Source organism: Wyeomyia smithii, chromosome 2, assembly GCF_029784165.1.
Source record: "Wyeomyia smithii strain HCP4-BCI-WySm-NY-G18 chromosome 2, ASM2978416v1, whole genome shotgun sequence".
Classification (NCBI taxonomy): Eukaryota; Metazoa; Arthropoda; class Insecta; order Diptera; family Culicidae; genus Wyeomyia; species Wyeomyia smithii.
The window spans coordinates 23,364,321-23,378,026 of NC_073695.1; the positions used below are offsets into that span (position 1 = coordinate 23,364,321).

At 41.0% G+C, this 13,706-nt stretch overlaps 1 protein-coding gene across 3 annotated transcripts in view; it reads left to right on the forward strand.

Annotated features, from left to right (window-relative positions):
• The window catches only part of LOC129724710 (solute carrier family 28 member 3), a 33,778-nt gene that overhangs the window by 13,695 nt on the left and 6,377 nt on the right, over positions 1-13,706 (forward strand). For all 3 annotated transcript variants that reach the window (XM_055679838.1, XM_055679837.1, XM_055679836.1), the window contains exons 2-4: positions 6,519-6,658; positions 6,825-6,875; positions 7,329-7,512. In XM_055679838.1, the coding sequence (XP_055535813.1) occupies positions 6,620-6,658; positions 6,825-6,875; positions 7,329-7,512 (274 nt within the window). In that variant the 5' untranslated portion in view covers positions 6,519-6,619. The remainder of the gene's footprint in view (positions 1-6,518; positions 6,659-6,824; positions 6,876-7,328; positions 7,513-13,706) is intronic.

Genomic DNA, 13,706 nt, shown 5'->3' on the forward strand with positions numbered 1-13,706 from the left:
GAGGCTGGAGGTGCCGGTAAATCAGCTACTAAGACACGGGCGTAAGGGTGTTAAAATAAATCAAATAAATCTGAACCACTGCCACACGCCCCAGCAGCTGGTATACCAAGTAGCCTCTTGGACACACATCCCTGTCGCGAACCTCATCCCCACAAATTTCGCTTGAGGCCGTTTTCTCTGGCTCTCTGGCTCGATTATACGTCAAAAGGCTGTCAGTGCTTGCGAAACAGCCGATTAAGCACCGTCCATGCGAGATCAACTTTTGCTGCAAGTGGTGTGAAGAAATGCAGAAAGCGAAAATCGACTGTTTTGTTTTGAACGTTTTATGGATTTTGTGCAGGACCTAAATGGTCACGTTCAAACATGTTTCAACACGTTTCGGATAGCCCTACATTCAATATAGTTAGAAGCACGCAAAAAATCCGTGTACAATACATGCGGCACAATGAACGGAGCTTATGACCATATTTCCAACAGTAGCGCCATCATCATCGGCGGTGGCTTCAGGAAACTGTTACCTTGACATCGGTCTGCTCGGACATTGCCATCGTGTCGGACACATCTGAGTACTTAGACCCATCATTATTGAGTATGGTTTTCTGGCCGATCCGCCATTTTGGCGCGTTGCACCTTCCTGACGCTTCCCGCCAGGGTTGCCCGCAGCCTCCACCTCGGCCGGTTTCCCGGCGGACCTTGAACCAGTTGGTGTGCTATCCCACGGGAGTATCACAACCAACCGTTTCATGGTGTTCCCGGGGCCGCTTCCTCTCGGCCGCCTCCACTCGAGCTACGAGTTCGTCGTGCTGTTTTCTGGCTTTATCGATGGTATTCCGAAACAGGAGGAGGCTCTGCTTCAAGTCGCTAGCGATATTGCTATTTGCCGAGAACTCGATTATGACGTCGAGTTGTTCGGACAGCGCCGCCACTCTCGGCCGCGTGTCCATACGCTTTTCGACGGCCTATACTAGCAAGGGACCGTTTACCGATATGTCCGGTGTGAACACCTCCGGACTTCGCCGCATCCGTTTCCGCCTTCTTCTGCGGAGTCCGCTGGATACCACCTTGCGCGAAGGGATTTGGTAATCCCTCCGCATCCGTTACTGGTTTTTTACTGGGATTAATCTTTGTTTAAAAGGTCCCCCTTCCAGTCGCTATTTTTCTCCAGGAAAAAGTACTTGGTCGCAGATAGGTCCAGTATGGTGGCCATATGGACGACGATCAGGTTCCCGGTTCAGTAGGTTGTGTTCTATTGCAGTTGCATCGCTCCGCCACGTTGGTCTATCGAAAGTTTCGTACGGATGGTCGACCTCGCAGCTTCATGGATGCCCAGGACTGATCACGAACTGGTGGGTAGACAATGGCTACACTAGCAGCGACCACCAGTTTGCTATAGTGTAGATTACAACGTAAGGTGGCAAGCAACAGGTAGAGCCAACACTCCAACCGTCCGCGAGCAGGAGACATCGCATTTCTATGCCGAGGTATTTGAGGAGGCAAAAAAAAAAGAGCTCGAGGAAGCCAATTAGCTCCACTCGAGTGCTGACCAACTAGTTGCCACACTATCTCGGGCGTGCGACGCCACCATGCCTATAGCTCGCCAACCGGAACGGAAAGCTACCGGTTTACTGGTGGACTTAGGGTAGAGCGCTTGGCAGCAATCCGGTCTGCAAGATCGGCGCTAAAGTACACGATTGAGGCGACCAAAAGGGCTTGTGCAGGCAGAGCTGCTTGCCACCGCGGGTCGACGTGTGGCGATCGTCGAGGGCATACAGTGCATATGTAAACACTGATAGAACCCAACAGTAACGGACCAGCAGCAGGAGGTCGCCTACAGGTGTTGAAGGTCAAACATGGGACAGTCGACTCCTCGCAAAAGCCACAAGTATCCGGACGCTCCCAGGGCTGCTCCCATCACCCAAATGCACTAATCCGCCCATTGGGACTGATGCCAGTAAGGTCCGAATTTTGGCAACTGGTAGCGTAGTAAATGGATATGTGTAGGATTTCGTAATGGTACCACGTCCTCGGGCTGACACCTGCATCGAGCTCCCTTAGTAAAATCGTGTGACAACGGCTTGCAACGGCGAGGTGGTACTCGGTGCAGGGGTCTCCGGTCCATAAAATAATCAAATTGTTCAGCGGTACGGCACGGTACGGTAGCCTGCGGAAACTCATTGCCACTATTGTTTTGTCCATATCAAGGTATGGAGGGCCAATGTGGTTCAAAGCGCTAGGTAATAATAATTATCGTTGTAAACTTGAAAGTACCTACAGGCTCTTGCGCCTGAGGGTTGCATGTACGTATCGCACAGTGTCGTGTGACGCAATCTGCGTCTTGTCTGGCATGGTGCCTTTCAGCATCGCCATTGGGTAGAATGTATAGTGCTTCTATCAACGTGACACAAAGGGCATACGAGGTACCAGAAGGTCATTCTCGATAATCACTTCCCCCTGAGGTATCCGGAAGGGTCGAAGGCGCCATGGAGAAGTAAATTTCCACCTGACAAAGATCCTGTCAGGTCATGGTTACTTCAGGTAGTATCTCCACAGGTTCGGGCATGCGGAGTCCCCCATCTGTCCCGAGTGCGTGGATGTTGAGGAGACGGTGCATGTCTTCTTCGTATGCCCTCGTTTGCGCTTGCGAGGAACGACAGGATGGTATTGAGCGAGCCACACACTACTCTGTACAACTTAGCGGGACCCGGACACCTGAAGTGCGGTTTGTGCGGCCGCCTCTCAGAGAACGCTGGAGCTACAACGTGTGTGGCGGGTCAGCCATCAACACGCCAGTGGTAGCTAACTGAAAAAAAAAAAACAATGGAAACGCCTAACGAATCTAACTCCCGGAATACACGGTAAATGAAAACTACTCCTTCAAATGTAAGTTTTAGCACAACAATGATTATTTTTACTCATTTATAGCTAAATATTTGACGCACCATTTTGCCGTAAAATAGTGATTTCTCAACGTGAATAGTGACTTTTTAGTAATAAGGCTCAAAATAGTGTTTAAGTCACCAGAAAGTGACTTAATACTAGCCTCAAAAATGCTTACTTACTTTACTTTAAAGGCGACAGGTTATTATTGACCCACTGATCCAGAATACGTCTCCACATGACACCCGCCGATCGGGCATCCTCGTCCACATTACACATACAACATGTACGACGGAGTTGCAATATTATCTTCGCTGCGGAATCTTAGCTGGCTACGTAAACCGTAAAAGGTTCTGTTTGCAGCTGCTATGCGTTTCTTCACTACACGGCTAACATCGTTATCACACGTCACTAGAATACCAAGGCACACATATTCATCGACTACTTCGTAAAGACCCACATCTCTCACAATCTCAATACGCGACGAACTTCCACGCTCTACTAACCACCATTTAGAGTAAGAAACGCCTAAAGCAGTGGCGTCTTTTTTATTCAGTCGAAGAAAATGGACCTCAAACTCCTGAATTTTTATCAATATCGACAATTTTAATGACAAGAACGAATACTGTGATTAACTAGCTTTCTTTCAAATATTTTAAAACCGGTTCAACACAAAAAAATCTTTGAATAAACTTCAATAAAAAAATCAATCATAATTGCAGCTATTTATACGCCTGCAAACTGCCTAAAAGAAGTTCGGGGAGATTGGAATATAGACCATCGCTTGGGAACTTTAATTGATTATTGTTGAAGTTTGCTAAATCCGTTTTACAATCTGAAAACAAGTGCGGAAAGAGAAAAAGATAGTGAACATTTTGATAAACTCATGTGAGTATTTAACCGTGCACATTTCAAGTATTTCGTCTCAATACACAGATGATTCTCTAAGCTGCTCAAAATAGGTTCCCTGGCACAATCTGCCATAAATAATTCATTGCGTTCAACTGAATCGTATGCAAGTTCATTTCCCTGACTTTAGTCTATAAAACTGAAGAGTGTTGCCTTGATAACCCGTGCGTACCTGACCCTTCCAGAGCTGAGAAAATGAAAATTCTTTTACCTGCCATTCCGCATGATCTAAACCGAACTTGATCAAACCTTTTTCAAAACCGATCGCCAATAGTGTTTTTTTTTTGTAGAAACCTATGTCGCAAGCAAGGTTTTGCCACCGTTTTTAATCTAGTCTGTATCTCTGGAAGGGTACTTACCTTACGGTTCCCCTCAATAAAAACGAAACAACAAAAAGTTTCGAAATGGCTGTCTCAAAAACTATGATAAATTTGTGATCTTTTGAAAAAGGTTAGATCAAATTCTGTTAAGATCTTAAGCAGGCATTAGACGAAGCAAATATTTGCTATTTTTTAATACAGATTTTATTTTGTGCAAATAAAAATCGTACCAAAAATAATCAACACACAAACATCAATTTTTATAACAATTTCCAATTAACTAGCTTCATGTATATTTTTCCCGGAATAGTATAATTTTAAAACAAGTACTGGTATGTGCTCCAGTAAACCTCTATCCTCTGGTGAAATTTCTATCGTCTACTTCATGAAATAAATTCGACAATTCTATAAGGTACTGTGAGGTAAATTAGGGTGAAATTGATCACCATTGAAATCCATTCATTATTTTTGCAATGTGCTTTTTTTCGATATGCTAAAGATAAATGATGATTTCTGTACTGAAAAATATCATTTACAGCTAGTTTGGAAACAAAAATAACAATATTTCAGGTTAAAATTTGTTTATTTTGGCTCACGAGCTGCTTGTTGCTAAATTTGCTCTTCTTTGATCGTCGTTAGACCGATTTCAATTCGGTTTGTTGCAAAAGCTCAAAAACTAGCTCTGAAATTAACATCTTTGTGGTTTCCTGCGAATTCATCAGTATTTCTTTAAAGGTATGGAATGATCATTGTTGAAAATTACATTTTTTGAGCTTTTATCAAACTTTACTCATTTCTCCACATTTGATGTAAATAACCCTCAACTAAGATTACTTCAAGTGAATTCAATACTTTTTTTTGTTATTTGGAAACTTGTTCGATCAAATTTGATTGAGTTTTGACTGAGTTAGAAGAATTTTTCGAACATATGAAAAATCGCACCGGGCATGCAAGGTGTGTGAATCATGCAAAAGTTGCGTTTATGGACACGTTAACATTACCTAGCGTTGTAAGAGCAATATCTTTTGATTAGTATTTTTTATCACGAATTTTCAGGTGATCAATTTCACCCCACTGATCAATTTCACCCCATTCCACGGTACGCAAGTGTTAATTGCTACAATCTAGTCGGTGGCCCTTTTTATAGAAATGTTTGACTACTTTGCTGCCGTTCTACGCATATTTGTCCCATGTTCCAAATCATGCAAACGAGAAAAACGATTTAACATTTTTACAATGTTTTTACGCATTGCGCCAATGTGACAAATACAGTCATAGGTTTTTAAACAGTTTTACCTTGCAATAGACTGTTTTCAATAAACCTAGTTGAATGTTTTGCGGTTTAACATTCTTTTCCATAACAATACCCACTGGGACAATAATGCCGAGAAATTTTCCTTCCAATAGGTAATTTCTACGCATATCAGCCCCACCACGTGCATTCGATGTTTTCCAATACAAAGTTCGTTTTGGGGATACAAGGCTGTTCAATTTTTCACGAAAATGATCACGCCAATCGTGTTGTCTTTATAAGTAGGTAGTCGAGATATAAGATTAGTTAATTGAATGAGTATCAGATGACTTACAATTACAAAGGGGAATTGTTTTCTCAGATTGTCCATATTTGAGCGTTGTTAGGCTTTCACCATTTTGGCTACCCACAAAAGACAGTTCTTATAACTTTCAATTAGTATGAATCTCATGCGTTTATCTTCTTATGCTCGAAAAGGAAAGGTATTCAGATTACAAACCGCATTTAAATAATCAAGCAAAGTGATTTTCGGTACCGAATTTCAGACACCCGTAATGTAGGCAAACGTTGTAAGGAGAAGTTTTTATTGCTCTGTAGCACTTCCTAAATTGTTAATATGGCAAATTAGTGATTAGTGGGATCGATTAGAATAGAAAAAATATAGTGGGACAAATATGTGTAGAAAATCATCGATGGGACAAATAGATTTGGTATGGTTTTTCAAGACTCCCGGAACAAACAATGTTATTTTTGAAAGTTTTTCAAAAATATACATGAAAATAGACTCATTGGTGATAAAAACCGAAAATCGACCAAAAGTAACATGGGACAACTATGCGTAGAACGGCAGTTTGACTTTGCTAGAGTAGAAAGACAATGGTTGGTTGTTTCGTAGATTTAGACTGTTTTTATTCAGGATTTGCTTGAAGAGCGATTGGTTTTCTTCTCATAGCAAAAGTTCTGATTGAAATCACTAAGATAAAAGCTCCTAAAACCTGACCACTTTTTCGGTGGTTTCATTTTTAGACTTTCATAAAATAAAAGCAAGATCACAATAGTAGAAAATCCTCCCCAGTCAAGGTTCGTCGCAATGACCGATATCCGAAGACAACATCGGTAACCTTCTACTAATAATATTTGTTTTCTACCCCCCTTTCCAGTTATGGCGCGGGTGTGCTGAAATACAAGCGATGCTAATTTGCAAACACAACGGGTGATGTTTTAAAGATAACACTGATCTTGATAGCATAGCGAATTCAGAATGAGTGGGGTGCAGAATGAAGGATATGAACACGATAAGGTGAGGAAGTCAATTTGCTAAGACTTAAGCTTGAGCTGTACGTTATTGGAAGAGCTCCACTCGGGCTTACTACGGAGTGGTTCGGAGTAATTATTTCTCACACCGACCGGCACTCTTTTATTGTGTTTTCTAATCTTATCATTTATCGTGTTTTATTTTATCTCAGAACGGCATGCAGATATCTCATCGCAAAAGCGGGGCATCCATTAATAACGAGGTAAGTCGAAAGCTTGTCTTACAACTCAGTGCTAGTAATAATTTCACTCTATAATCCAGATCGTAACTTTTGTACTTGGAAAAACCCCACCTATAAAGCATTACTCACATTCAGTTGCTAATCTTGAGATTCTATACGATGACACAAGAGACTGTGCTAACCAACCGACTAACCGACGACTAACCAGACCATCGCATCATTAGTTCGCAATTTCGTGACAATTTTGTCGAGTATGCCTCTGCATACAACAAGGCTAAACCCGCATTGATTGATAACGAAACTCACTCTCGTGCATTCATTCACGAAAGACTGCGTCAATATTATTGTTTATTTACCGCTTTTTACATACATAAGATACTTGAACCCATCACTCAGCATTTGCAGTGCGACAGTGCCTTACACAATGAGACCTATTTCGGTATCCTTCGTGAATTAACCAATTCTGTTCTGCAGGCACCTGAATTCGCTTCACCGCTCACCACAACGGAGGTCCAGCCAAACGATGGAGACGCGAGCAGCAAATGGAGAGGACTATTGGACAAGTACAAGACACACATACGGATAGCGTGGAGTGTGGCACTCAATGCCGGGGTCATCATATTTTTCGGTTTCGCCACCAATTACTACCTCGAGAAAGGTGGGTACGCTAACACGCTGGATATCTCTCATACGGGAATGGAACTGATAACACTATCTACAATGTGGGACTACCGATTGATACTATTGAAGCTTCTCACCTGTAATAAATTATTACTGAGGGTGTCAATAGTAGTGGGTTTATCATAATACCAGTTGTAGTCTCGCTTCAGATAACATTTAGGGTTGCTATGTATTTGTGTGTACCTACACTTTTTTGAACAGCTAACATTGTTAATGAAACCGTGATTTTACTAATCTCGCTGATATGATTGATACGTAGTATACAAGGTTGAATACTGTCAATGAATGCATACTGATAAGTTTACGTGTATAACATTATGTGGATAACACAAAAAAAGGCCCCGTTACCTACGAGAAAATTTCTTTCTCGTGATTTTACATTTATGTTTGTTTGACCATAACAGTTAACAAAGGTTTTGCCGTAGAGCTCAAAGTAAAAAATAAAAAAAAAAATAGTTGAAGGGGTTGTTTATAAGACACGACCGCAGAGTTAACGTAGAACACGACAGCCTGTCTTATGTCGATGTATTTTTTGGAATAGGTTTGGGTATACACTCAACTGGAGTTAATTAATTTAATAGTCTCTTTGCTCCAGATGACGTTTACCTCTGTAGCCGGCACCGCGGTTTCACTTGCTGCCGTATCCAAAACAAGAATGAAATTGAATTGTTTTTAGGCTATCTTTTGTATCAAGTTGCACTAAGATATCTTAATTTAGACAGTGGCTACGAAGAGGCTATAGACAAGGGCAAATAGTGCATTCCCTATCTATAGTATAACAGTTCAAATGACAATTTTCTGCATTTGACGATAGCGTCGATGATTTTACAACTAATTGCTGCAATTAGTAAGACTTGCGCGAAAAATTATGGCTCACTAGCTCAGAAATGCTTCAGATAAATTTTGAGGTTAATTGTGTTTGTCAATGCCATTTATTGACAACTGAATAATTTTATTTCAACATGGCAAATCTTTTATTTAGTTTTGAATTATTTACAGTGATAATTAAATTCTACATGAGGTGATTTATTAGCAATTATATATGAAAATTTCAATCGCCAAACTGCTAGCCACACACGCTATATAGCAAGCCACACATACTATAAACATGCACGGACACGCTAGACATGCACACGCTATAGCAAACCACGCACGCCATTTAGCAAGCCACACATGATATAAACATGCACACACGCGCTACAGATATGCATACACGCTATAAACATACACACTTGCTATACAGCTAGCCACACACGCTATATAGCAAGCCACACACCTTATATAGTTAGGGACACACGCTACAGATATTCACACACGTTATGTGCACACACCCTATATATACATACGCTGGATGATGGTGTCTTCTCAAACCAACTGGCGGTGCGAGTCTTATTCAGTTTCGGGTTGTATTCACCCAACGATATCTGAATCAAAAGTCGACATTGGCGTTCAATCAGATTACAATTTCTGCATTTGGACAGATTACAAATTTCTAAATTCTACTTCAGATTACAAATTTCTGCATTTGGACGGGTGCTTAAAAGATTTTCCAATCGATTGCTGCAAAAATGACAGAAATCGGTTGGAAACTGACTGGGTTTAAAACGATTGAAATTGGACAATTTTTGTGACGCTCTAGATGTTTTCGTTTATGAAATTGGGTCCCTGTAATTGTTGCCGTAAGACGTATTCTACGTCAACAAAAGATTATAGCTTCGGGATTTCATTTGCGTGATGTCCCGGCTTATGTCCAATCACTATAGATTTGACGCGCATCTCCGTCGTGTTGGGCTCGGGGAAAGTGGTATCTGTGCCTGTGGTGAGGGTTATCACGACATAGAGCATGTGGTTTGGTCATGCCCTGTACACCGTGACGCCAGGTCTAAATTAATAGCTTCCCTGCAAGCCGAAAGTAGGCAGCCGGCTGTTCCTGTTCGTGATGTCTTGGCGAGCCGTGACCTATCCTACATGTCCCTTATATACGTTTTCCTGAAATCCATCCACGCCTCAACCAAACGACAAGAACACGTTAAGACCCCGGATCCGGAAACAGTAACTAGACCCGCACGATACTCTCAGGTCCCGAGGGAGACAACCCAATATGCCAGTCCGTAATATCTTGGCCCAGCAGCGGAACATATTCAATATGCTGCTTACCTATGGCGATGGAAAACCATCAAACAACAAATCAGTGCTTTTAATGCAAAACATTCTAGCTTTAAGTTAGATTTAGTTTCAGCTCGTAGTCGGCAGCGAGGATAAAAAATTTGCTTTTAGTTATTAAGATACTTTGACAAGTAAGCTACCAGATATAATTGGCGCCGTTAAACATTAAATTGTATTTGTGCCGTGTCAAATAAATTATAGATGAAGAAAAAAAAATTGCTTTCTAACCATTCCTGAGAATTTTGGTGCTCCTAATGAAACAACGATACTTTCATGCCGTCAGTTTTAAACTACTTTTCGAATATATCTCAGTGGAAATGAAGTTTTTTTTTTGGATTCAACTAGCATGAGGTGAACACCAGAAACGAATTACCGATGGTTGGTTACTGTACCAGAATGACATCCGATTTCAAATGTATACTGGTGTGGGTTTAAATGGCAACTTTTTTGATCAAATAGTTCAAAAACTAAAGAAGTGTGACAATTATGCGGTTGTTTACGCAATGTGACAAAACAACTTGGTATTTTTTACAACTTTTTCGAACAAAAGTGAACATATTTTTGCAGATATGAAAAGAACATACTATTCCAAGCATTTTCCCCTAAAAAAAAAAACAAGAAATACATAAAATGTCGAAAGTTACAGTTATGCGATCATAGACAGTTCAAGGCAACTATGTTGAGCTTTAGGGCGTTTTTTGTACCGCTTTTGTCGACCAGTCATTAAAGAAGAGATGCTTGTTTCGATTTTATCACTTGCGATCACTCTCGAATTCTACAATGCATTTATTATAACAAAAAGCTCTATGTAGCTCTACGCCAACCTTGCGGCCGTGGCTTTTTCCTGTATGGACTTCCTCACTGCGACCAGAATCGTTGATTTATCGTGAGATATGCTCGGGTGTCTGCTGTATCCCACACTTCTATTATTAGCAATACCGCTATGAAAAAGTGGCATACTTATAATCTATCCTCTCAAGCTTGGAGGAGTAGAAATTCCATTCAGTGAAAAGGTTAAATACTTAGGAGTTATCCTTGATCTAAACTGGAATGCACATCTTGACTATGCAATCAACAGGGCGGTCAGTGCATTATGGTTGTGCTCCAAAACCGTTAGGAGAAAGTTGGGCTTGAGACCGAAAATGGTGATGTGGATATTCACATCTATTATACGTCCAAAACTGACCTACGCTGCGTTAGTGTGGTGGCCAAAAACCAAAGAGTCCACCGCTAGAACAAAGCTAGATAAAGTTCAACGACTTGCGTGCATTGCAATGAAAAGCACCCCGTCAAAAGCTCTTGGTGAAATTCTTCATCTGCTGCCGTTGTACGAATACATGCAGCTAGAAGCAGAAAAGAGTGCCTTGAAGCTAAAAAGAACAAAAACTATCTTGTCAGGTGATCTTGTGGGTCACCTGACAATACTGGACTTTTTTAAAAGAGGGCCAGTGATGAGTATAAATGGAGACTGGATGGCACCTCAGGATAACCATGATATTCCCTACAAGGTATGCGAAACGTCGCGTGCAGACTGGGAAGTCGGAGTTCCTGATGTTTGTCCCGGTTCAACGATATTTTACACAGATGGCTCAAAAATAGGTACCAAAACTGGTGCAGGAATCTTCGGCCCTGGAATTATTATTTCAGTGGCAATGGGACACTGGCCAACAGTGTTTCAAGCAGAGATTTTTGCAATCCTTGAATGTGCGAATGTATGTCTGACTAGTAAATACACACATGCAAATATTTGTATTTTCTCTGACAGTCAAGCAGCACTGAAAGCACTTGATGCTTATAAATGTACATCCAAGATTGTCTGGGAATGTATTCTCACATTGCGACAGCTATGTCAAACAAACTCAGTAAATTTGGGTAAATTGGGTTCCAGGACATTGTGGCATTGGTGGGAATGAAAAGGCAGACGAACTTGCAAAACAAGGATCTAACTCACAGTTTATCGGCCCAGAACCTTTCTGCGGTATATCAAACTGTGCAGTGAAAATGGAGCTTAAACGCTGGGAGGAACAAAAGGTGATAACCAATTGGTTTGATGTCAAAAAGTGTTCCCAATCTAAAAGATTTATCACACCAAACGAGAATCATTCGAAAAAGCTCCTAGAGCTCAACAAAAGAGCTCTTTGTACATACGTCGACCTAGTAACGGGGCACTGTCCGAGTAGATATCATTTAAAGAACATTGGCCGGGTTCAGGATGTTATCTGTCGCTTTTGTAATATGGAAAGCGAGACATCGGAACATCTGCTGTGCAGTTGTGGTGCATTATTTAAACCCAGATCAAGGTTTCTTGGCAGTGGCTGTTTACAGCCCAAAGAGATTTGGTCTTTGAATCCTGGGAAGGTGATTGGCTTCATAAACCATATTTCACCTGACTGGGAGCGTGTCGGTGCAGGTACCTGATCACTCAACAATAGTGGTCATTGTATTTTTCAAGGGGACACGTATAGCAATTGACTGGGATATATATTACAAAAGTTCACATCAATGGACAACGTAATTCTTATTCCCTAACACAAAAAAAAAATCTATCCTCGCTTGTGAGTAGTGATTTTTACGCTTCCTTTTACATGCTCACTGCTCTACTACACCGAGCTTCGTTCCTCTTGACAAATATCGCCGCCTGTAATTCCTCGGGGATGTTTCGTTGGGCGGCCTTCTAGCCTGTTTTATTATATAGACCGTTCCGATAATTATAAATACACTTACGATCAACCGTCATTTCAAATAAAAGAAACAGATGCTGTCATTTTTTCTAACATTTAGTGCAAAATTTTTAAAATGCGTGGCCTTTCTCGTGAGCAAAGAAAGCGAATTGTGCACAAATGGGGCACCGTGAGTGGTCTTTCTAAAAAAAAATTAGCCAGAGAAGAAGGTATAAGTGTCGGAGCAGTTCAAACCGCATTGCGGAAGTATTGTGAAGAGTGCACATTTACTGATGTCCCAAGACGTGGTAGAAAACCCGGGCCTGTTGATCCCACAATGGACAAAAAGGTTAAGGAATACTACAAGCGGCATCCTTCAGTATCAGTACGAGATGTGGCGAAAAAGCTTGGAACCTCGGCGAGTAACGTTCTGCATGCCATGGGAAGAATGGGTCTGCAGACCCGTCGGAAGCAGAAGCAGCCAAAACGAAATCCAAAACAAGCCTATTCTGTGAAACCGAGAGCTCGGAAGCTTTATGACAAACTTCTGACCAAAAAAATGGGGTGTGTTATCATGGATGACGAAACCTTCATAAAACTGAATGAATAGTAATGAATAATGAATAGTAAAATTTACGTGAAAGAGTGTTTGCAGAAAAGGTTGTTACCCATGGTTAAGCAGCATAACAACCCTCCAACCTTTTGGCCTGATCTTGCTTCCTGTCATTACTCTAAGGATGCACTAGGGTGGTATAAAACAAATAATGTCACATGTGTCCCAAAGGAGATGAATCCTCCAAACTGCCCTGAAATTCGCCCTATTGAAACTTTTTGGGCTTTGACCAAGGCAAAGCTGAGGAAATATGTCAAACCAGCGGACAATGTTGAAAAATTTAAAAAAGATTGGCTTAAAGTGGTAAAAATGGTCGGAGAACACACTGTGCAAAAGCTTATGAGTAGTTTTACGAGAAAAGTTAGAGAACTCGCGTATCCTACGAAAAATAATCCCAACTTGAATTGAAACTGGAAAGAAAACACTTATTATCTATATTTCAGAATAAAATGACCCGAAAAATCCTGCATTTTTTGTTTTATTCAAGAAAGAAGATGTATTTATAATTTTCGGAACAGTCTATAAATGAAAAAGACATTATTTTAACCCGTTCCACAGTGGGGAATCACTGGCCATCAGCCAAAAAAAAATTTTCGTTAGCTGTTTCATAATATTTTTCCTTTATTGCTATAACATTCAAGTGTCTAAATCCAAAATTTGGACGCAATATCATTAAATCTGAATTTTTTATGACTTTTCAAAGCTTGGCGAACTGACGGGTTTTGTTATTCT